We start from the raw sequence: 25684 nt of genomic DNA, 5'->3' as shown, positions 1-25684 counted from the left end.
AATTTGCAAAGGCTCCTGAGTAGAAAACATAAAGACTTCTAGACTACCTTGTGTTTAAACTAATTTGGGTATGTAATTAAAATGGCAGTTACTGTTTGTTCAAAAATATATTTCAAAATTTTTACTTTTGAGTTCCATGGTATGTGCTTAGCTTCAATAATTGTGTTAAATGGACTATTTCCTATGACTTCTCACAATGTAACCTGTCATGATCTTAATGTGGAGCAGTCTATACTTTCCATATCAGTTACAGAGAGTACTATTTAAGGGGGTCTATATGAAATATCACTTTTTTTTTTCATGGAGATAGACTCCATGCCCCTGAAAGTTTTTTTCCTTATTGTTCTTATTTCCAGCTATTGATATCTTATACCTAGACTAGGCTGGGTAATTAAAGGTACACTCAAGTTCTTAGGAAAAAGTGAAAGTTTTGTCATAATAACTGAGAAAGGAAGGGATGAGGAGGATTTAGAAGCGATGATTAAAAGCTCATGTTGAGTTTAAGATGGCCAGCAGATATCAAAAAGGCTGAGATTTTAACTGGGACCAGGAGCAGAACAAGTTCAGAGTGGAGAAATAGATCTGGGTGTTGTCAGCACAGAGAAGGTAGATGATAGAACAGACCTATCTCTGTATAATCACTTTTGCATACAGAGAGATGAGTTGAGGGCTAAGGAAGAAGCCCAGTAGAATTCCCATTGTTTGGAATGAGAAGAATCTTCCAAACCAAACACTGAAGTAGCAATTGGAGAGGTAGAAGAGCCAAGAGAGAATAGTCATGGAAGCTGAGGGAGACAAGATTTCAGGGAGAAGCATGGTCAACAGGGTAAAAGGCAACCTGACAGGAGGTGAGGAGAGCAATTTCAGAGAAGTATAGAGAGCTGGAGTCTCACTGGAGAGGGTCAAGGATGGAGTTTAAGACAGAGCTCCAGAGAGCAGCTCTAGGCAGCATGTTGAATTACTTCAGGGAGAAAAGGAAGAAGGTTCTGTGATAACTTTAAAGACTGAACATTTGTTCTATCTTTAAACATGACCTTTTAATAACTAGTCTACTCCCTTTGCTGTCAGCAGGGTATTGTGTACCATTTTAGCCTGTTTACATTTAACAGTGTTCTTAAAATTTAATTAAATTATTCAGTTGGCAACAGACTGACTCATTAATTTTCCTCTTGAGGGGTACCCTAGGAAACAATTATATGTAGAAGAGCCAATTTAAAAAAAAAATCTTGGATACAAGCATTAAACAAAATGCAACGTCTTCCCTATTGTCTTTTGAATTCTTTAAAATTCTGTACATGAAATATTGGCAGCATTAACTACTCATTGAAATGTAAAAAGTTCTCAAGAAAGAGAATGTGGATATTGCCCTAATTCAGGATGAGTATGTAAATATCTCTGGACATAGTACATTCAAAACAGACAATACACCTCTACCCCAATATAATGCTGTCCTCGGGAGCCAACAAATCTTACCTCATTATAGGTGAAACCGCATTCTATCAAACTTGCTTTGATCCGATGGAGCGTGCAGCCCCTGCCCACCCCCCAGGGCGCTGCTTTACCACGTTGTATCTGAATTCGTGTTATATTGTGTCGCGTTATATCGGGGTAGAGGTGTATTTGATTCATCCTATACTACTTGATAAAGGCACTACATTTATTAACACAAAATATTACCTGTTGCAGTTACTTCTGCCACTGCAAATGAGGAAAATATTTTCTTGTACAATTATCTTAATATTTGGTGTATACATTCAGTCCGGATTAATGTCCCAGTTGTCTATCAGATTTATTAACCAATTATTTTCACACTGCAGATAAGGAACTTGGTGAACCTTAATCATATATTAAAAACCAAAATAGATAAAACTCCACCCAATTTCCAGATAAACAACAAATCTAAAACCTTAAAATCTGTAATTGCAGAACAAGATGTAGTCTTATGTCTGTAGTCTTATGTATGTTTTTTTTTCCATTTTAAAGGTAAAGATTCCTTATCTAAAACTTATCTAAAGTTTGATTTTCAGTAAATCTGAAACAGTAGTGAAATATTTAGCCTAGTAAATAGGTGTTATACCTATCTCAGATCACACACCTGGTAGGAGTGCAGGATATCAAAGATCAGGCACCAAGATGGAAATTCTCCTTTTATATGTTGAAAACAATTGTTCTTCTTGTTAATAAATATATGCAGCGGTATTTCAAAGTAGGACAGAATCCCACATTTTGTCAGGAACATTTAAACTGAAGAAACAAAGGCACAACAGAAATTCAGTTGCAACTTGAGAACTTCAAAGAAGCAAGAGCTCTCTTGTGGTCACATCTAAATCACAAGGAACTCTCATTTCAACCCTTTTTTTTTTTTTTTGTATTGGCCACAAAGCCAGCTGTGACTTTAAAAATGTCATTTCATTAAAGCAGGGGTCCCCAATGCAGTACCTGCTGGTGCCATGGCGCCCGCCAGGGCATCTACCGGTAAGTGCGCCTGCATACTGGCGAGTGGATGAGCATCCACCGAAATGCTACCTACAAGCAACGTCATCTAGAGGTGTCACCGCCAAAATTTCTGCGGCAACGCCTCTGGATGATGATGCTTGTCGGTGGTATTTCAGCGGCGACGCCTGTTGACGTTGCTGCTTGTCAGCAGCATTTCAGCGGATGCTCGTCTGCCACCACAGTCTTCTGTGGCTCATCGTCTGGTGCCTGCCGGACAAAAAAGGTTGGGGGCCACTGCATTAAAGTCTCCACTAAGGAGCTGATGATAAAGCATTAAAATCATTAAAAATTTTATATAACAATTCATTCTCAGGAACTCCTGTTATAAAACAAATATACCATTTTCTGAAGAACCTAAAAATCCAACATACTGCTGCTGGGTAAAGTACAGGATTTAAAGACAAGCTTGCCAGTGAGTTTCATAGATGGTAAGGCCAGAAAGGACCATTATGATCACCTAATCTGACCTCCTGCATAACAGAGGCCATAGAATTTCATCAATAGTTCTTGCATCAAGCACATAACTTCTGGTTGAGCTAGAGCATATCTTGTAGAAAGAGAGCAAAACTGAATTGAAAGAATTCTAGTGACAGAGAATCCAGCATGTTCCTAGGTAAACGGTTCCAATGGTTTATTACCCTCACTGTTAAAATTTTGCACCACATTTCTAGTCTGAATTTCTAGTTTCAGTTTCTAGTAACTGGAAATTCTGTCTTTGACTGTTGAATTAAAGAACCCTCTACTGTAAGATATTCTTCCCCTGTAGATATGTGCAGACCATGAAGAAGTCATCGCTTAACTTTCTCACAGGAAGACAGGTTTCCCAGACCTCAAATAATTCTTGTAACTCTTTTCTGAACTCCTTCCAATGTGTCAACATTCTTTTAAAATTGTGGACACCAGAATTGGATACCAGTATTGGTCTTATCAATGCTTTATACAGAGATAATACCTTCTCCCTAGTCCTATTTGATATTCCCCTGCTTATACATCCAATAATGGCATTAGCTTTCGTATGCATAACATTGCACTCCTTTCCAAAATTCAGGGCTCCCCTCCCCGTTCTGTAAGTATGACCCGTGTTCATTGTTCATAGATGTATGACCTAGTATTTCTGAGTATATTAAAATGGTTCAAATGAATCCAACTTACTAAGCAATTCTGATTACTCAGTAGAACTGACTTCTTAAAATTTACCACTCCATCTATGTTGTCATGTGAAAACTTGCCTAGCAATGTTATATTTTCTTCCAGATCATTGATAGAGATATTGAATATCATTTGGCCAAGAACAGATCCATGCAAGACCCTAGAAAATATGTTGTGTGATGATTTCCCATTTACAGTTCTTTTTTGGGATGTACCAGTGTTCAGTCCACTTAATGTGTACTATGTTGATTTTTGTACAGTGCTGATTGTTTAATCTGATTATCATGTGATATTAAGTCAGATGCCTTACAGAAGGCTATTACATCAACACAGTTGCCTTTGTCAACCAAATGTATCATCTCTTTTAAAAAAAACAAAAACAAAAAAAGCACCACACATTTATTTAACTAGATAGATTTTTAATAAAACCATATTGATTGGCATTAGTTATGGTACTGTTCTTTGATACTTTACTGTTTGAATACCTATACATCTTTTTAGGAGTTTTATATACCTTGAATACTTAAAATTCTGTCACTTCCTCAAAGGGCAAAATCCCATATTCCTGTTTGGAAGCGTGTATAACCATATGTTTTGGGAAAAAAATGTATGAAGATCTAAAAGACAGTAGGACAGAGGTTCTCAAATTTGGGGTCAGGACTCCTCAGGGGTCACAAGGTTCTTACATGGGGGGTCGCGAGCTGTCAGCCTCTGCCCCAAACCCCGCTTTGCCTCCAGCATTTATAGTTGTGTTAAATATATAAAAAGTGTTTTTAATTTTTAAGAAGAGGTCGCACTCAGAGGTTTTCTATGTGAAAGGGGTCACCAGTACAAAAGTTTGAGACCCACTGCAGTAGGACACACAGAGCAATATCAATAGTTAACCTAATCGATAAAATACTGACAAAAATTGTTAAAAACTGCTTATATCTTGCCATATCACTACAAATTCATGTTGGTTATGTATGCACAGAGGCTCCAATCAGGGATCTGGCCTGTATTGTGCCAGATGCTATATGCATATAATTTAATTACTGTCCCAAAGAGCTTAAATATGGTGAAAGACAACAGGTGAATGAAGCAGACAATGAGGAAGGGGAGGACAAGTTAACAGTGAAATAATCATGTTTATTAAAATAAGCAACAGATATAGGAGAGGGGCTGAGCTGTGGCTTGTGCTTGATTAGGCAAATCTTGCAATGGGAGAGAGTCAAAGGAGTCAAGGGAAGTGTAATCGCTTCTCGGCCTTCTGGCTGGGAAAGCATTATCTAAATTTTATCTACTGAGATAACAGAGGAGAGGATGAGGACTTAAAGTAGAGAAGTCACTGATGTGAGTAGACTGGAAATCTCAGAAGGGTTGGATATGGCAAGGACTAGGAGGAGGCAGCAGACCTATGTTGAAGGGAAAAAGGTGATGGTCAGGGAAATCAGCAATGGAAAATGAGTGACAGCTGTTCCAAAGTTGCAGATTAAACAAAGCCCTTCATTGCACAGAAAGTCTTCATTTTTGCCCCCCTGTGTAGAAGGTTTGTGTCAACAGGGACAAACAGTCTGTTAACATAGACCTGCTTTGTGGAGATAGTCTTGATTCTTGTTTTCAGGATAATGATTCTACAGTGTACAACAGTGGTGACCAACTCGTCAATTGCAATGGACTGGGTCTCGGAGCACTGCTCCTGCCTGCAAGCACTGCTCCCACAGCTCCCATTGGCTGGGAACGGGGAACTGTTGCCCGTGGGAGCATTGGGGGTGGTACTTGCAGAGAGGGGCAGCACACAGAGCCATGTGTCATCCCCCCCACCCCTGCAGGGGCGTGTTTGCCTCTTCCAGGAGTGGCATGGGGCTGTGGCAGGCAGGGAGCCTGCCTTAGCCTCACTGTGCCGCTGACCGGGAGCTGCCCGAGGTAAGTGCCGCCCGGCGGGAGGCCACACCTCAGCCTTGAGTCCACTCCCAGAGCCAGCACCCCATACCCCCTCCTGTACCCTATACTCCCTCCTGCACCCCAATCCCCAGCCCTGAGCCCTCTCCCAGAGCCAGCACCCCACCCCCTCCTGCACCCCAAAACCCTGCCCCAGCCCTGACCCCATATCCCCTCCTTCATACTAACCCCCTGCTCCAGCCCTGAGCCTCCTCTCAGAGTCAGCGCCCTGCACCCCAATACTCTGCCACAGCCCAGAGCCCCCTCTTGCACCCCAACACCCTCCCAAAGCTTGCATCCCTCACCCCTTCCTGCACCCCAACCCTCAGCCCAGAGCCCCCTCCCACACTGCAAACCCCTCAGCCCCAGCCCAGAGCCCGCACCCCCTCCTGAGCCTCAACTTCCTGCCCCAGTCTGGTGAAAGTGAGTGAGGGTGGGGGAGAGCGAGTGACAGAGAGTGGGTGGAGTGGGCGGGGCTTTGGGGAAGGGGCAGAGTTAGGATGACCAGACAGCAAATGTAAAAATTGGGACGAGGCAGGGGGGTAATAGGAGCCTATATAAGAAAAAGACTCCAAAATCGGGACTGTCCCTATAAAATCGGGACATCTGGTCATCCTAGATCCTGGGTTGCCCTTAAATTCAAAAAGTGATCTTGGGTGTAAAAAGGTTGGAGGCCACTGATGTACAATAACTGTAAATCTATACAAATATCTGAAATGTACAATACAGTTAATGAGTCTCAGGATAATCACTGAAGCAGCATATTGGTACCTTTTTTATTCTTTCCAGCTCACTTTATGATGCTTCATTCAACAGCTTCCATCTTGCAGAACAAAAAGCAAAATGCATGTCCTGGCCTCAACTCTTTGTATTATAGATTCCCCCATTCCCCAGGCAAGCTAAAAACATCTTTTTAGCATCTTGAACTTGAGTTTCAGAACTAAAAAATGAAATCAGCTGGAAGTCAAGCTACTGTGGTGCTTTTGCGCAAGCTGTCAAAGATATAAAACTGAAACATCAAGTTGGGAGTAGATTTCTCAAGAGAAAGTTTTAAAAAATGGGACTTCGAAATTTTGTGAAAAATAAAATTGGGAGAGCTCAAACCATTCAAAATGAACGGGTGACAACTTTTCCATTGAATTTCGCAAAAAAATTTTGCCAGCTTTGCCCAGCTAAATTAAATTTAAACATTTTAAAAAATAAAAGTTAATCTTACTCCTATTTATACTCTTTTTTTTCACCTTAGCTAGTGATGACATGGCAGAATCATCTAGCTTTCAACTGTGAGGGGAGACATGTTGCACTTCAACCTGTGCATCTTGATGTAAGCAAAACACCTGCTGATAACAGTGGGAATTTGCTTAGTAGCACGGCTTAATTTCAGACACTATTTTATCACTGGCTAATATGAAAAGCCTATAATGAAGTGAAATATTTCAATCTTTACTTGCTTTTTTCTTTTGATAGATAGATATCACTAAATGTAGGTTCCTCTTTGTATAGGCATGTTGTCGTCTTTTTCTTCTAGAATAGGGGTCCTCAAACTGGGGGTTGCAAGGTTCTTATGTGGGGCTCATGAGCTGTAAGCCCCCATGCATGGCGGCACTCCACCTGTAAGCCCTAGCCTCGCACATGCTGGGGCTGACAGCCTGAGCCGATCCAACCCCACCCTGCCTCCAAAGAAGGGATGCCAAAATAGAAGTTTGCGCGGGGGTGCCATTTTCCCTAAGACTGCCCCTCGGGCTGAGACAGTGTTAGAGGGCTTGATTGTTTAGCAGCTATAGAGCTGCATTAAACTGAAGACCAATCAGAACACTGAGATCGGCAAAAAAAAGTAATTTATAATTTAAAAGACACACAGGCAGGGGTGGTGCTAGGGGAGGTCTTATTTGGGCTATAGCCACTCCAAAATTTGCTATAGCCCCCCCGTAGCTACCCCTCTCAGCACAAAGGTCAAACGTTATGCAGAGCTAATGGATTTTACCTTGCAGGGCAGGAAATCCCCTGAGAGTTGCTGGACTCTAACATATACATTCATTGTCACTTCTTTAAAATGGGGGATAACTTCTTGCATTTTAATTTTCACCATGATTCAAATTTGAATAGTAAAACACCAAGTCAGTCTTATCTGTTAGCTGTTAAATCTAAAATATTCATTTCTGGATTTGCATCAGTGTAACATCTAAGAATGCTATTGTTTTAATAGATATTTGTAAAAATATTCTTTTGCATTAAAGTTCATGTTTATGAAAATATTTGAAATCAGACCTGTTTGTATATCATTTTTAATTGTTCTTTGTGAACGTGTTCTGAAAATTTATTCTCATTTCAGGGTTAGCCAGCAAAATAGAACCAATCTTATGACTGCTGATAACTTATCAATTTGTTTCTGGCCAACTTTGATGAGACCTGATTTCGAAAACCGGGAGTTCCTGTCTACCACCAAGATTCACCAGTCGGTTATAGAGACCTTCATTCAACAGTGCCAGTTTTTCTTTTACAATGGAGAGATTGTAGAAACCTCCAACTCTGTGGCATGTCAGCCACCACCATCCAACACAGTGCAGATGGTGGAACCAATGGTACCACTTCAGTTACCACCACCATTGCAACCTCAGCTGATACAACCACAATTACAAGCAGATCCTCTTGGTATTATATAAATAGAAGAAGATGCAGGCAGCCTGGCATTGGACAGAAAATAAAGCTAGACATGCATGTTTCAGGATTCAGTAATGTACTTCATATTTATGAAAAATAATTCACATCCAAACTGATGGGACATTTTTGTTACAACCCATACTGTATTTCTTCATTCATACACACTGCAGATCAAAACCATGGGATAAGCATGACTGGAGAGGTTTAATTTTTAAAAACAAAAATAGCTATAAAGTACAAAGCTGCTGCTGCATGAAACCTTATCGCAATCACTATATCATTCCTGTGGCAGTTTGTCACAATATATTGTGAATAAAATTTTTCTATAGAAATTTAATGATTTAAAAGATCACATTTATGATACATTCAGTGCTTACAGCCTGCTTTATGGCTGTTTTTGTTATTTAATGTGCTATTTTTGTCAGCGTTATTCACATTCAGGCATTCTGTGTAGACAACTGAAGCCCAGCTGTAGTTTATTTTGTAACCTCCTGGCTACTTATGCTGTAGTATGCTTGGGATGGTTTTTGAAAAAATGCAAAATGCACTGTTGAAAATATTACAATCCTGCACCTTCCATCTTTTACTTCTAAGTAAACCTGTGGACAATTTGTTGAACTTGCTTATTATTTCTTACAGCACAATACCAAGGACATGCTTGTTGTAAAAGTGAGTTTCAAATATTGTACAAAAATTTTGATGTCTCCTAGTTATTTCCTTATGTTCCATTACTGAATTAAACATTTTGTAATACTGTTAATTCTGTAAACAGCTGCATGTTTAAAAGATCATTGATGGTCTTGTAAACTTAATCTAATATATTTTAGATATTTTAATTTTTCCCACTTGGGAACACATCTAGTGTGTAGAAAATAGTTCATGACATTTTCATACAAGGTTATATAACTTTTCATACATAAACATGAATTTTGTTGTAGTAAAATTCTGTAAACCAAACAATGTTTTAATCTAGGACTTCAATTTAATCTATTCTTTAAATCTATTTTTATGCGGCCCTTTAAAGATATACAAAAATGCATTGCTAATATATAGCAATAAATACTTTGGGTACTGACAGTTAACCTCTTTGGAGTGTATATATAAAATCACAAATTTGTATTCATATTTTTTCGGTGGTATGTTGTACTAAAAATTCAAAATTACTGACTTTTTGCACCATTTTTAATTATTACTTTTTTCTTTGACATTGGTACCAATTTTGCTTTAAAAGAGTGCTGCTTTTTTAATTTTTTTTTAAACATTTAATTGGTGGTAACTGTTTTAGAAGACTACACATTGTAACAGAATTGAGGGGAGGCCATAAGTAAAAAATATTTGAGACTTTTAGCAGTTTTTTTTATTTCATGCTCAAATTATAGCTTTTTGGTTTTGGGTCTGGAAAGGAAAAAAATAAATTTGGTTCACTCAGCTGCTAGGATATCTTATGTGTAGTTTAAAAAAGCTTTATGATGGGTCACCGTTGTAATCTTCATTCATAATGAGATTTTAAGATCGTCTTATATGTATTATAGTAAATAGATGATTTTGAGAATTAAGGCTCTTAAGAGTTTTTGATTTACTCCATTTTCCTAAAATAAAAATTGCCTTTCCCAATTATGTCCTAGGTATTGTACTTCTAATTATGACTTGGATTATCATTCTAGATTAAGATGATACCATAAACAAGGCTGCTGTTGAAGTACATGTATATGATAAATTATCTTGATATTTGTGTTATATTCTTGCAAGTAATTATCTTTTCTAAGAAAACAAGAACAAAAAGCCCTAGTCCTGTCGCAAAGCATACAGGAATTGATAAAGTACAATAATAAAGTCTGTCCTGTAAATTGTAGTATTCTTAACTTGTTTTACATTACATCTGTTGTCTACATAGCTTTTATTTATAGGTGTCAGTCTAACATTGGCATGTTTAGCAAAGAAAAATTAAACTTCAAGAGTTTTATAAACTGTTTCTAGGTTGCTAAAGAATTTATTTTTCTACTATATATGGTATAGACAAAGCATCAAACTGTACAGGAAACAAACCAAACTATTTCTATTGGAAGTAGGCTGAAAAGAAAACTATATTTAAAAGTTCTAGCTGGTAAAACAATTTTCAGTCTTTGTGTTGTGAATTTCATTTTTAATTTTCTGCCTCCTGCGTGGAAGTATACATTTAGTTGGCCATGATGTTAAATTCATCTTTGACTACAAAATTATCTATTTTTATGTTACAAATACATTTCCACAACTCCATTTCAAGTTAAGCTTATTATAGATCAAAAATATTTGCAATATCATCTGTTTTTATGTATTCTATTACAACTGCATCCCTTATTCCATAATGAGTTGTTAAAATGCCGCCCTTGTATTTGGCCTGGTTAGAAATTGTCATCAACTCTTACTGAAAGGTTCATTTAAAAAAAAAAAAAAAAAAGCTTGGCATGACACACCTACTTGGTGACATTGTCAGTATTTCTTGTGTAGTCTTTAGATCAGGGGTAGGCAACCTATGGCACGCATGCCGAAGGCAGCACACAAGCTGATTTTCAGTGGCACTCACACTGCCCTGGTCCTGGCCACCTGTCCAGGGTCTCTGCATTTTACTTAATTTTAAATGAAGCTTCTTAAACATTTTAAAAACCTTATTTACTTTACATACAGCAATAGTTTAGTTGTATATTATAGATTTATAGAAAGAGACCTTCTAAAAACGTTAAATGTATTACTAGCACACGAAACCTTAAATTAGAGTGAATAAATGAAGACTCGGCACACCACTTCTAAAAGGTTGCCGACCCCTGCTTTAGATTAATATTAGAATACTATATGGCTATATATATAGTAACAGAAAATAAAGATACTAGAAAATTATACCATTGCTATTTTAAAATGAAGTTTATAGGTAATCTTTAGTACTGCTATAAAGCAAGGAAGAATGTCATTCCATACAGATTCTCTGTAGTTTGGCTAATGGAATTGTCTCTTATAATTGTTATAATTAAAGTTCAAACCACGAAAAGCATTGCTTTAAATTTTTTAAATGACCATTTTTACAATAATCATAAGAGCAGTATCTTGATAAACATGTGACGTTGTCTTGAGCATCTCACACTGACGCTTTAACTCGGATTAGTATTTTATGTATTTTGTTATAGGCAAATTTTGCTACTAAAATGTATTGTTTTTAAATGTGTTCTTTCAGTAGATTCTTCTTTGAATAGTTTAAAAATTCCACACAGTTTGAAAAGTGGCATTTTGTTAAGTAATGTTTTACAGATTATTTTAAAATTCATTATATACACAACTTTGTGGATTTTGTACATACATAGTGTGAATAGGTGACAGATTTCTGACTTCAATGAAGAGAAACATTTTTATCTTGTATGTTTTCTTCATTTCTTGAATAGTGGTTGCTAGAAATTACCATAGACTTGTTTATTTTCAAGGTACTGGAATTTTGTTCCTAATATCTCTGGTAAATATATACAGAGGAAAACTTAATTGGAAATTTAAAAAAATGTAGGCCTTAGCTTCCATGGTGATTTCAGTTTTTATACAGTAATTGTGATGCTATTTGTCAACTGGAAAAAAATATATATATAAAATTTTAAAAAGTCAGATCTTTGTTCTTTGTTTATAATTAATGTAATCCTGTGTTGCACCACCAACAATACTGCAGTGAATTAAATATCAGTGAAACGTATTCTGTATAAAGAATTCAATGAATAAAACATTAAGATGCTTACTGTGTACAATGTTCAGTTTAGTTGCCTATTAAAATTTTAAAGGCAAAATCACCCAATATCTTTCAATTAAATGCCAAGGTGAAATTTAGCAGTAAGTCTTTACAAACTGACTACGCCAAATGTTTTATAATTCAGTAGCTTTCTTAAATATCTTTTCCATTTCTTATAAAACTTGAAAAGCTGTTTGGTTTCTTGAATATTTAAGTATAAAAGCATGCCAATAAGGGATAACTTCTCCCCTTGTATTGATGCATGCAATAATTGAGTCATTTTTAGGAATGGTCCATGAAGATGTATACACACATACACTGAAGAAGCATAGACCCCCTGAAAATGACAAAACCTCTAAAATATTTTTATCCTTTACGAACTGAGGACTTTGTTCAACAGAAGTTAAATTCCGTGTCTTCATAGTGTCTCGACTTTTTTTAACCTGATTTGAGCTATTCAACACGAAATTGGTTATGATTATGGAAACCATTTTTCTTGATATTGGTGTGCCGAGAAACAGTTTAAGAATGAAGAATATTTTTTTATCCTTGCTTGGAACACTAATCCTGAACTAAAAATTATCTATGCATATTTTGAGGCTATTTTTAGATTCTCTAATTTATATAATATTGGTCAATTTTTCATGGATTCCTGTTCTGCTATTTCTAGATAGGAATCTGTCCTCTAATTTTCAAACTTGATACTTGCACTGTTTTAATTCTTGCACATGTGGCCATTCGGGAGGTATTTGCTATTTCAATGTCTGTCAGAGTGCAATGAGTAATATAGCTTATCACAGTGGTTTTCAACCTATCATCATCTGCAGACTCCTAAAAAATTTGGAATGGAGGTGCAAACCTCTTTGGAAATTCAACCTGTGGTCTGTGAATACCTACCATAAAAGTCTGAAAACGGACTGAACAGAATTGAACTATAAATGTTGCATGTGCTTGGCATGGCATTTGATACAGCGCGAGAAAGGGTGCTGAACTGTGGGCTTCTGTGGTAACAACAATGCTTCCAGGTTTTGATCTGTAGCTGGGGATATTCACATACTTTTGATTGATCAGAAAAATGGAATGCCTTTTCTGGGGTCTAAAACTTTAATTTCATAGTCACCCTTCACGGACCCCTTAGATATAGTCTGCAGATCCCCAGTTGAAAACCACTGGCTTATGATGTAGTAATCACTACTAAAACTTTCTGGCTGCCTTCAATCCAGATTAACCCTATATGTTTTCTTAGATCAACAAATGTTGTTATCTGAACATTATTCTGTCAAAGATGAATGTCCTTTGCCTGCATCTTATTTTAATCTTTCATTATATTTTGCCATATGCAAGAGTCTCAAGATTTTCACTAGGTTATCTAAGTGATTCACTAGATTCTGTACACTTCCCTTTAGCTTCGTTGTTGCCTGTGCTAAAACTTAACTATAATAAAATGTTCAGACATTAGGGGTAAAATTTGTGTTCACTTGGGGGTCAATTTATCCCTGCTGGTTAAATCCATTGGGCTTCAGAGGAGTATAGCAAGGATGAATTTGATCCACTACCTTGTTTGTCAAAGTGAATTCTATATTTCCTTTACTTATCCACAAGCTCTTTTCAGAAATGTATAAGAACTTTACTACAGCTAATCCTTGTTACCTGTCTTCATTCCTGGATGTACTGCATATATACTTTGATCTTTTTGGTGTTGAATTGAGGTTCATTGACATTTCCCCACCATTATAGTTCCTTTAGACTGTACATACAGGGTTTTAAATACTGCCTGATTATATTGCATAATAGATCCATTACTGTTTTTTTCAGTAACTGATTAGAAAATATGATGAATTTAAATTCTTGCTGAATGCCCACAATGATAATGTGTTAGCTTTCAAATTAGGATAGATATAGATTAGGGCCAGTGTTAATTTTCTACTTGCAGCCTGACCCTAAATCCATTCCTGCCAAGAAGAGTTGTCAAAGGAATCTGTTTTAGGGTTATGTCTACAGAGCAGCTAGGAGGATGCTTCCTAGTGCTGGTAGACAGGCATGCACTACCTCTCCTTGAGCTAGTGTGTTAAAATTAGCAGTGTGGGCACAGTGGCTCAGGCTAAGTGCATGAACAGGTACTTGGGTTGGGTGGGGTTGTACTCAAAACAGCTAGCTTGTGCTGCTTCTGCCACATGGCTATTTTTAGCATGCTAGCTCAAGGGGAGCTAGCATGTGTCTATGTACCCTTGCTGGGAAGCACCCTCCTGTCTGCTGTGTAGCAATACCCTTAGGTACTTATGGTTCCCATCACCATAGCATCTGAGAACCTCACAATCTGTAGTGTGTTAATCCTCATAGCACTTCTCTGATGGTGGAAAGCACCATTGTCCCCGTTTTACAGATGGGGAACTGAAGGGAAGACCTATATCAACCACCACTGCCATCATCCCTCAGGATTGTGAGGCATTAGTGAAATTTATCTGCAGGGGGGTTTGCTTTTTAAATTTGTGATGCGATATCTTGTGTTTTGAAGGTGTGATTGGACTGGTTTTGTGGAGGGAGATGAATTGGTGAAAAAGCAGGGAACTGTGAGGAAGAGTGCTCCATGGGGGAAAGCAGGTCTGTGCTTGGAGTTTATCTGAGTACCCAAGAGTAACAGCTGGGCCCTTCCAAAGACCAACATCAGCATGAGACTTCTGCCCCAGACTTGCTAGTCATTTTCCCTCTTACTACTTCTGTCTCAGGTAATCTATAATCAAGGTGACCTGTGAGGACAAAGCTGGTGGCAAGGAGCCTTCGTATCAATAGTGAAGGACAAGAGATTGTTGTAAATTCCTACCAAATTATCAATAGAAAAAACTCAGAACAATTTTACCCCTTGTAGCTGCTCAGAAACAAACGGTTCATTAACTTCTGAAGGCAAACTGTCAAAACATCAGTCATCTCATTGGGACTGGTGTGCCCTAACTTTAAAGATAATAGTCAGTCCTTGACAGAAAGATGTTAATATCAATCCCTCTGCCTTCCACCCCAAGTCCAAACACCTGATCCAAAGCATGTCCAGCCCTATGAATGGAGCCTACAACTACCTGAGACAGTAGAATGATTATCGTGGCAGTCATGGAATTTTGGGTTGAATCATCTACATGGATATTAAAATAATTGTGTTACCAGTCTTGGTGATTCCCACACCAGTGTAGTGAAGAACCTAATCAACCCAGAAGGCTTTTTTTTATTAGTGTGTGGCAACCTATATGCTTACACTAGCCCTATCTTATCCTTAATTTGATTGCAGTATACAGAATATTTAAAAATTGTCATGGCTGTGGAGAAAGTGAAGAAACTGCCTTTCTTCACTTCTCTAACATCTCTCACAGCAGAACTGTGCTGAGTGATTGAATCCTCACTGTGTCCACTTGGTTGCAGATTGATTTTTTTTCCTTGTGGAGAGCTTTCATGTTACTTTGTAGACGAAGTTCAAATTTGAACTGAGCTATCCATTGCTATGGAAACTCAACCATATGTGGAGAGGACATGAGCTTATGTCCTCTTTGCTTGAGTTGCAGCCGGTATTACAGAGGCTACGGAGGTGCTGTAGCTGCTTCCTGACACAATGTGTGAGTTGCAGTCTTGTCCTTCCTGGCTAGAGAAGTCCAGTGGAGAAGTAATGGGTCCATTGTTTGTCAAGATTGTGAATGTTTTTCTGTAGGCGGATGAGAACAGGATCCCAGCACCGCTTAAATAAGCTATTGAGAGATTCATGCTCATGAAACCAACTCTTGATGTTCACATTCTGGCTATCAGCGTATGTCCCATCTCCCATTTTTAAGGAAGGTCATTGAGATTTCCTTGGAGTCAGTCAATCTGGTCATAGGCCCGAATATGGGGTAGAAACTGCCCTGGTTGCATTAGTTTATTATATCCAAGCAATGAACAAAGATGAAGGATGTATGATTCTTATAAATTTGTCAGCAGCTTTTGATACAGTTGGCCATGAGATTTTTGTTGACTCATTTACAGACAGTAACAGGGATGGATGGCATTGCTTTTGTGTGGCTATTATCTTTCTGAGAGGACCCCAAAGGGGAGTTGTGGTCAATGGTTTCTCTGTTCCAAGAGTGCTCTTTTGCAGCTGCCGAAGGGGTCTGTAATATCATCTTTCTTGTTCATAGGGTATATGAGATTGTTAGCGAGGAGACATGGGTTGCAGTGTATTTAGTACACTGCTTATACCGAACTTAATCAGAGAGTACAACAGCAATTTTGAAAACAGGAGCGCAACACAGGGTGCTGTTAGATTCTCGCTACTCTTGGATGCCCAGGTAGCGGCTGTGGCCAAGAATACTTTTTCTACCAACTCTTGACCAGAGTAGTGTAACCTTTTCTTTCCAATGAATTCTTTGTCACCTCAGTATTAGATTGCTGTAATGTACTGTGACAGACCCAGGCCAGTGGGGTACAGGAGTCTGGTAGAGGGCAAATATACTGGTCACTGGATGAGTAGTTTTCTGTTCCCTGAGTGACCAGAGCAGGGGCTGCACTAGAGTAATCAGGAACCTGCTAGAACCAATTAAGTCAGACAGGCTGATTGGAACACCTGCAGCCAATCAAGGCAGGCTAATCAGGACACCTGGGTTTAAAAAGGAGCTCACTCCAGTCAGGGAGGGGGGAGCCAGAGGAGAGGAAGTGTGTTTGAGGAGCTGGGAGCAAGAGGCGCAAGGAGCTGAGAGTGAGAGGGTGTGCTGCTGGAGGACTAAGGAGTACAAGCGTTATCAGACACCAGGTCCTGTGGTGAAGATAAAGAAGGTGTTTGGAGGAGGCCATGGGGAAGTAGCCCAGGGAGTTGTAGCTGTCATGCAGCTGTTACAGGAGGCACTATAGACAGCTGCAATCCACAGGGCCCTGGGCTGGAACCCGGAGTAGAGGGCAGGCCCGGGTTCCCCCCAAACCTCCCAACTCCTGATCAGACACAGGAGAAGTTGACCCAGACTGTGGGGAAGATCACTGAGGTGAGCAAATCTGCCAAATAAGCGCAGGACCCACCAAGGTAGAGGAGGAACTTTGTCACAGTACTCAGGACCATTCGGATGCTAAGCCTAATGCAGAATGCTGCATGTGGGAAGCACAATAGACCAGTGTTCTGCACTGGCTTCCAGAAAAATTCTGGTTGAAATGAAAGGTGTTTAACCTATAGAGCAGGGGCGGGCAAACTTTTTGGCCTGAGGGCTGCATCGGGTTTCGGAAATTGTATGGAGGGCTGGTTAGGGGAGGAGGACATGGCCCGGCTCCCCACTCTCTATCTGCCCCCCTGTTTCTCACCCCTGATGTCCCACCCCTGAGGAGGAAGGTCTTCTATGAGATGTGTTGAATATGTAATCACATGAGCATCAAAGGGTAGGTATACACCGCAAATCAGACTCAAGCCTAAACCACACTTCTGCCTACATGCAAATTGCACTAACCCAGTGTCACAGGACTCCATGGGAAGGGAGGGTCCAAGCCTGAGTCAAGCCGGGACCCAGGGTTCAAGCCTTATTGCTTTTCAGTATAAATACAGCAGCACTGGACTCATGCTCTGGAAGTTCACCAAAAGTATTCCACAAGCCCACAGGCGAACTTTGTCTGGACAGTCAAGTTTTCTCACACTGCACTACCAACAAACGTCTAGGGTGGTCAAATTTTGGGAGGGCACTAGAAGTCTTGGATAGGCTGGATGCAAGCCCATATAATGTAGTGTAGACACTGAAGCCCCAGGTTTGGACCCAGGGGCCAACAATTCCTAACCTGGGGTTACAAATGAGAATAGAGGCTCAAGCCCTAGGTTAACAAACCCAGAGTATGCTAACTTGAGTTCTGCTAAGCCTGGGCTTACATTGCAGTGTAGACACACAGAATCATAGAATATAAGGATTGGAAGAGACCTCAGGAGGTCATCTAGTCCAGTCCCCTGCTCAAAGCAGGACCAATCCCCAGCTAAATCATCCCAGCCAGGGCTTTGTCAAGCCGGCCTTAAAAACCTCCAAGGATGGAGATTCCACCACCTCCCTAGGTAACCCATTCCAGTGCTTCACCACCCTCCTAGGGAAAAAGATTTTCCTAATATCCAATCTGAACCTCCCCCACTGCAACTTGAGACCATTACTCCTTGTTCTGTCATCTGCTACCACTGAGAACAGTCTAGATCCATCTTCTTTGGACCCCCCTTTCAGGTAGTTGAAAGCAGCTATCAAATCCCCCCTCATTCTTCTCTTCTGCAGACTAAATAATCCCAGTTCCCTCAGCCTCTCCTCATAAATCATGTGCTCCATAAATCATTTTTGTTGCCCTCCACTGTACTCTTTCCAATTTTTCCACATCCTCCTTGTAGTGTGGGGCCCAAAACTGGACACAGTCCTCAAGATGAGGCCTCACCAATGCCAAATAGAGAGGAATGATCACCTCCCTAATCTGCTGTCAATGCTCCTACTTATACAGCCCAAAATGCCATTAGCCTTCTTGGCAACAAGAGCACGCTGTTGACTCATATCCAGCTTCTCATCCACTGTAACCCCTAGGTCCTTTTCTGCAGAACTACTGCCTAACCACTCGGTCCCTAGTCTGTAGCAGGGCATGGGATTCTTCCATCCTAAGTGCAGGACTCTGCACTTGTCCTTGTTGAACCTCATCAGATTTCTTTTGGCCCAATCCTCTAATTTGTCTAGGTCCCTCTGTATCCTATCCCTATCCTCCAGAATATCTACTACTCCTCCCAGTTTAGTGTCATTGGCAAACTTGCTGAGGTTGCAATCCACACCATCCTCCAGATCATTAATGAAGATATTGAACAAAACCAGCTTGATACCAGCTGCCAACTAGACATGGAGCCATTGATCACTACCCGTTGAATCCGACGATCTAGCCAGCTTTCTATCCACCTTATAGTCCATTCATCCAGCCCATACTTCTTTAACTTTCTAGCAAGAATACTGTGGGAGACCATATCAAAAGCTTTCCCCTCATCCATAGAGCCAGTTATCTCATCACAGAAGGCAATTAGGTTAGTCAGGCATGACTTGCCCTTGATGAATCCATGCTGACTGTTCCTGATCACTTTCCTCCCCTCCAAGTGCTTCAAAATTGATTCCTTGAGGACCTGCTCCATGATTTTTCCAGGGACTCAGGTGAGACTGACAGGCCTGTAGCTCCCTGGATCACTTCCTGCCCTTTTTAAAAGATGGGCACTACATTAGCCTTTTTCCAGTCATCCGGGACCTCCCCTGATTGCAATGAGTTTTCAAAGATAATGGCCAATGGCTCTGCAATCACATCATCCAACTCCTTTAGCACCCTCGGATGCAGCGCATCCAGCCCCATGGACTTGTGCTTGTCCAGCTTTTCTAAATAGTCTTGAACCACTTCTTTCTCCACAGAGGGCTGGTCACCTCCTCCCCATACTACGCTGCCCAGTGCAGTATTCTGGGAGCTGACCTTGTTCGTGAAGACAGAGGCAAAAAAAGCATTGAGTACATTAGCTTTTTCCACATCCTATATCACTAGGTTGCCTCCCCCATTCAATAAAGGGCCCACACTTTCCTTGACCACCTTCTTGTTGCTAACATACCTGTAGAAACCCTTCTTGCTACCCTTAATGTCCCTTGCTAGTTGCAACTCCAGTTGTGATTTGTGACCTTCCTGATTTCACTCCTGCATGCCTGACCAATATTTTTATACTCCTTTCTGGTCATTTGTCCAATCTTCCACATCTTGTAAGCTTCTTTTTTGTGTTTAAGATCAGCAAGGATTTCACTGTTTCACTTTCTATCCATCGGGATGATTTGTTTCTGCAACTTCAATAAGGATTCTTTAAAATACAGCCAGCTCTCCTGGACTCCTTTCCCCCTCATGTTGTTCTCCCAGGGGATCTTACCCAACACTTCCCTGAGGGAGTCAAAGTCTGCTTTTCTGAAGTCCAGGGTCTGTATTCTGCTGCTCTCTTTTCTTCCTTGTGTCAGGATCCTGAACTCGACCATCTCATGGTCACTGCCTCCCAGGTTCCCATCCACTTTTGCTTCCCCTACTAATTCTTCCCAGTTTGTGAGCAGCAGGTCAAGAAGAGTTCTGTCCCTAGCTGGTTCCTCCAGTACTTGCACCAGGAAATTTGTCCCTTACACTTTCCAAAAACTTCCTGGATTGTCTGTGCATGGCTGTATTGCTCTCCAAGCAGATATTGGGGTGATTGAAGTCCCCCATGAGAACCCGGGCCTGTGATCTAGTAACTTCTGTTAGTAACTTCTGAAGAAAGCCTCATCCCCCTGGTCTGGTGGTATAGCAGACTCCCACCACGACATCACCCTTGTTGCTCACACTTCTAAACTTAATCCAGAGACTCTCAGGTTTTTCTGCAGTTTCATACTGGAACTCTGATCTGTCATACTGCTCTCTTACATACAATGGAACTCCCCCACCTTTTCTGCCCTGCCTGTCCTTCCTGAACAGTTTATATCCATCCATGACAGTACTCCAGTCATGTGAGTTATCCCACCAAGTCTCTGTTATTCCAGTCACATCATAATTCCTTGACTGCCAGGACTTCCAGTTCTACCTGCTTGTTTCCTAGGCTTCTTGCATTTGTGTATAGGCGCTTAAGATAAGTTGCTGATCATCCTGCTTTCTCAGTATGAGGCAGGAGTCCTCCCCTCTTGTGCTGTCCTGCTTGTGCTTCCACCTGGTATTCTACTTCCTCCTTACTTCAGGGCTTTGGTCTCCTTCCCCCCAGTGAACCTAGTTTAAAGCCCTCCTCACTAGGTTAGCCAGCCTGCTTGGGAAGATGCTCTTCCCTCCCTTTGTTAGGTGGAGCCTGCCTCTGCCTAGCATCCGTCTTCTTGGAACACCATCCCATGGTCAAAGAATCCAAAGTCTTCTCTCCGACACCACCTGCATACCCATTCATTGAGTTCCACGATTCAATGGTCTCTACCTTGGCCTTTTCCTTCCACAGGGAGGATGGACAAGAACACCACTTGCGCCTCAAACTCCTTTATCCTTCTTCCCAGAGCCACGTAATCTGCAGTGATCCGCTCAAGGTCATTCTTGGCAGTATCATTGGTGCCCACATGGAGAAGCAGGAATGGGTAGTGAACTGAGAGCTTGAATTTCGGCAATCTCTCCGTCATATTGTGAATTCTAGCTCCTGGCAAGCAGCAGACTTCTCGGTTTTCCCGGTCGGGACAGCAGATAGATGATTCAGTCCCCCTTAAGAGGGAGTCCCCAACCACTACCTTCTGTCTCCTTCTCTTGGGAGCGGTGGTCATGGAACCCCCATCCCTAGGACAGTGCATCTCATGCCTTCCGATTGGTGGAGTCTCCTTCTGCTCCCTTCCCTCAGATGTATCATCTAGTCCACGCTACACATTAGTACCTGTGGAGAGAACATGAAAATGGTTGGTCACCTGTATTGCATTGCTGGTACTTGGATGCTCTTATTTTTTCTTCTGGAGGTCACATGCTGCCAATTTTCTTCACTGTCCTTCTGTTCCCACTGTGCAGCCTGCTCTGACTCTTCAGGATCTTATGCTGACGTCTGTCCAGGAAATCTTCATTTTCTTTTCTGCAACACAGGGTTGATACTTGTTTCTCCATTCCTTGAACCTTCTCTTCCAATATGGAGACCAGCTTGCACTTTGTACAGACGAAGTTGCTCCTATCCTGTGGAAGAAAGACAAACATGGCACATCCTGTGCAGGTCACAACAGCTGATAGCTAACCATCCATATTACCTTCCGTCTAAGAGCTTCCTCACCTGTTGCAATTACTACTCAGAGAAGCCTGTAAGATGAAAGCCCCAGTGGGCTCTCCCCAGGTGAACTCCCAGGTGAACACCCTCTGTTAGCCTCTCCGGTGTTTGCCGCTCAGCGAATAAGATAGGTGCCTAAGTTCAGGCTGCAGGGAGGTGCCTGTCTCTGCTCAGAACCAGCCACCTGGAGTCAGGCTGATTAGTGCCTAAGTCACTTCTTGAAGGAATGAGTTCAATGCTTGCCTCACACTACACAAATGGTTGGAGGAGGAGGTGGTGATGAGGGCCTTCCCCCTCATAACTTTTAGCCTATTAGTTAGGGCACTCACTTGTGATGTGGGAAACTGAGGTTCAGTTCCCTCCTCTCTGCCAGTGGCGGAGAAAGGATTTGAACAAGCGTTTGCCATCTGTCAGAGGAATGAGCTAACCACTGAGCTATGGGATATTCTGATGTGGGCTTCCCTCAATCTCTCGTGTTGAAGTTGTTCCACTGTGGATAAATAATGAAAGAATGATTGAGGCAGGGGGACTGGACCTGCAACCTCTCACCTCCCTAGGTGGATGCTCTTATCACTGGACTACAGACAGGGGCGGCTCTAGACACCAGCGCGCCAAGCAGGCGCTTGGGGCGGCCGTTTCCCGGGGGGGCGGCATTTGGCTCCGGTGGAGCTCCCGCCGGAGCCCGGGACAAGCGGACCTGCCGCAGGCATGACGGCGGCGGGTCCCGTCTTCCCGCGGCTCCGGTTGAGCTCCCGCAGGCATGACTGCGGCAGGTCCGCTCGTCCCGGGCTCCGGTGGACCTGCCGCAGGCATGCCGGCAGGAGCTCAACCGGAGCCGCGGGAAGAGGGGACCCGCCGCGGGACCGGGGAAGGGCGGCGCAGCACTCCGCGCTGCTTGGGGCAGCCCGATTTCTAGAGCCGCCCCTGACTACAGAGCCATTCTATTTGATGTGCTCCCTCCCACTGACCAGTCTTTGGGACCCACTCCAGTAGATGTGCTCAGAAGCTGCCTAATGGATTGGGCCCTGCATGTGACTTAAGCAGCAGGACAGGACCTGATCCAGTATGCGTGCTCAGGGGCCACCAAGTGGATCGGGGCCTGCATACAACCTAGGTGGATGAACATGTGTCTTCCCCTGGTTTGTGAATTGCTCTGGGGCACAGGGCATAGGCAGGAGATGTACAGCTAGAGGGTGGTAGCAGTGTGCTTGCCCCAGGGTCTAAAATTTAGCTACCTAGGGAACTTCTACAGTGGAAAGGTAGGCACCAAGTGAGTTTAGGTGCTTACGGGGATAGGTGTGAGCCAAGCAGGAGTTTCATGGATGTCAGTGATGCATATGGGGACTTAATCACCTAACTCTGGAGTTTAGGTATTTAAGTCGCTTTGTGGATCACACCCAAAGCTTGTTGACTAATCAGAAAGGAAACAACCATGTAAGAGAGAATGCGAGTTTTGACAACTTATTCAAACAATTTTTTAACAACAGACGATCAACTGGAGGGAGATATGTTAGATGGGTCTTTAATCTTTCTAGTATGGCTGAGCAGAGGTAGAATGCAACCCACTCTGCTTATCTAGTCTGCCTGGCCTACTGAAATGCTAGGGGCACTTACTATGTTGACTGTCAACATTATTTACTACTTATAGCTTTACCACTCTAAGTGCCACCAGAGAATGTTCTTGATGAGAAGAAATAGGAGATGGTCTGCTCCAGCATTCCCTCCACAATATGAGACTTGAGCTGCAGAGGAGATGGAGACTGTAGGTAAGCACATTTTATTCTAAAGTTTATCAATGTCTTTTTATTTAAAGCTATGCTTGAGTTTACTGCCGAAAGACTTTGTTTCTGCTTCTTTGTTCTCTCCAGTTGTGGATGCTAACAAAACTCTGGATCCATGACTTTCAGTGATTCCTAAGAAGCTTGTACACTGCCATCATGTTTTGGATTCTATTCTGCAGCTTAGCAGGAGGCAAGTACTCCTTATGTGAAATACAGAGACGTGAACATGTCTCCTTCATGGCATCTAGTGTGTTGTATTTTTCTCCACCTGAGTTAACTGATGTTTCCTTTCAGCTGCAACTGACATTTTTAGTTATCCTCCAAAGACAGGATCTGTTTGCAAGTCTATAATATTAAATCACAAAATACTACATTGTATATCAATTAAGACGGGTCTATACACAACATACTCAACACAAAAGCAATGGCTAAGACATCTTACCCTCTATTCCACCTAGCGAGAGAGAAACCTCAGCACTGAAGCAATCATACACCACAAACAATGCACCACACCCTTAACTTTGCCCTAGTATGGATGCTAGCTTTCCAGCAAGCACTCCTCTTAGCTTTCACATCCACCACAAAGACAAGACTAAGGCCTGGACTACACCTAAAACTTTGGTCGTCCTAGCTACATTGCTCAGAGTGTGAAAAATTCGCATCCCTGCGAGACATAGTTAAGCCAAACTAAGCCCCATTGTAGATACCACTAGGTCAATGGAAGACTTCTGTCTCTCAGGAGGGTGGGTGGATTACAACAGTTACAAGAAAACCCCTTCTATCACTGTAGCAAGTATCTATACTACAGCAGTGGAGCTGCAGCTGTGCCACTGTAGTACTTATAGTGTAGACATGCTCTATGGCAGTGGTTTTCAACCCATGGTCCGCAGACCCCTGGGGATCCGCAGGCTATGTCTAAGGGATCCGTGAAAGGTGACTATGAAAATAAAGTTTCAGATCTCAGAAAAGACATTCCATTTTTCTGATCTATCAAAAGTATGTGAAAACCTGGAAGTGTTGTTACCATAGAAGACCACAGTTTAGCTCCCTTTCTCATGCTGCATCATATGCAGAATCTGAATAGTGATGGATTGTCAGGGATCTCTCCTAGGGCCTGTGGTTCGAAACCACCTGTCTAATAGGCTCCTAACTAAAGACTCATCACAAGAATCTGGATAACCTGATAATCTGCTGCACAATGTGATATAGGATAAACAACTGGAGATCGCTGACAATGTCAGACTGCAGCTTATCAGTGACACCACTAAATTAACTTTTAGTAAATCTTTAAAAGGTGGAAACATTTTATGCATAAAAATATCATGTGAACCATATTTTTGCTGATTTAGATTATTTGTATAAAACATTTAATAATGTATAAAATGTGTGTGTGTGTGTGTATATATACAGCTCAAAATATAGATATAAATATATTATGCATTACGCAATATTGAGTGGAGTGACATTAAGGGTTTTATTAACATGAGTTTGGAATAGCCACATTACTTCTGAGTGGTAAAGCCACTGTATGTATATACTGTGATGTCTATATAAAAACTTTGTTAGGAGTTGCTACACGCTTCCCCTATAATACACGAATACATTTATAATTCTAGTATCATGCCATCTCCGTCTGTAATGAAATAGGCTTACACAATACAACACAGTATCTTTCTTATTAAAAACTCTCCTTATACAAATGATAAACTGTACATTTTACATCTTGGAAATATAAGCTAATACCATATTTGTTTTCCCCATTCTTGTATACTTAGGTGTATACTTGGGGTGTATGGGGTGTTCAGGGAGGGGTAGCACCTCTGGTGTAGGGGCATGTCGTGTCCTTTCAGGGCAGCTCGTCCACCTTTGGTCCCCACCTGTCACTCAGCTCTCACCTGTGGCTCCTAGTAGCTGTAGCATGTGCAGCGGCCACACCCCGGGCAACAGCTTCGACAGGCTGGCCAAACCAGGTTGAGGGTAGCCGTCGGGCATAGACCTCCGGTGAGATAGGGCCTTGTCTATCCCGAGCATGTGAAGACAGACTCCGGCGGATTGAGCGGATGAGACCTTTTGGAATAAGACCAACGGTCATGAAGGCGGTTTCTGCAAGCGACGTGGTATGCTAAGAGCACGGCAAGACGCGAAAGACGTCCTGGTCAACCACTGCGCCCAGCCCATCTCCAA

General features: G+C 41.6%; 1 protein-coding gene across 9 annotated transcripts in view; it reads left to right on the top strand.

Moving 5' to 3' along the window:
• The window catches only part of ARHGAP5 (Rho GTPase activating protein 5), a 172215-nt gene extending 163229 nt beyond the window's left edge, over positions 1-8986 (top strand). For 6 of the 9 annotated variants that reach the window (XM_039536939.1, XM_039536942.1, XM_039536943.1 and 3 more), the window contains one exon: positions 7898-8986. In XM_039536939.1, the coding sequence (XP_039392873.1) occupies positions 7898-8228 (331 nt within the window). In that variant the 3' untranslated portion in view covers positions 8229-8986. Of the gene's footprint in view, positions 1-6811; positions 6890-7897 lie in introns of those variants that run through there. The other 3 variants (XM_039536944.1, XM_039536945.1, XM_039536946.1) reach the window with 3 other exon arrangements.
• Positions 8987-25684: the final 16698 nt, after the last annotated feature.

Source organism: Mauremys reevesii, linkage group 4, assembly GCF_016161935.1.
Source record: "Mauremys reevesii isolate NIE-2019 linkage group 4, ASM1616193v1, whole genome shotgun sequence".
Lineage (NCBI taxonomy): Eukaryota > Metazoa > Chordata > Testudines > Geoemydidae > Mauremys > Mauremys reevesii.
The sequence above is the reverse complement of the archived record's forward strand: the minus strand, read 5'-3'. Positions and strand labels throughout refer to the sequence as shown.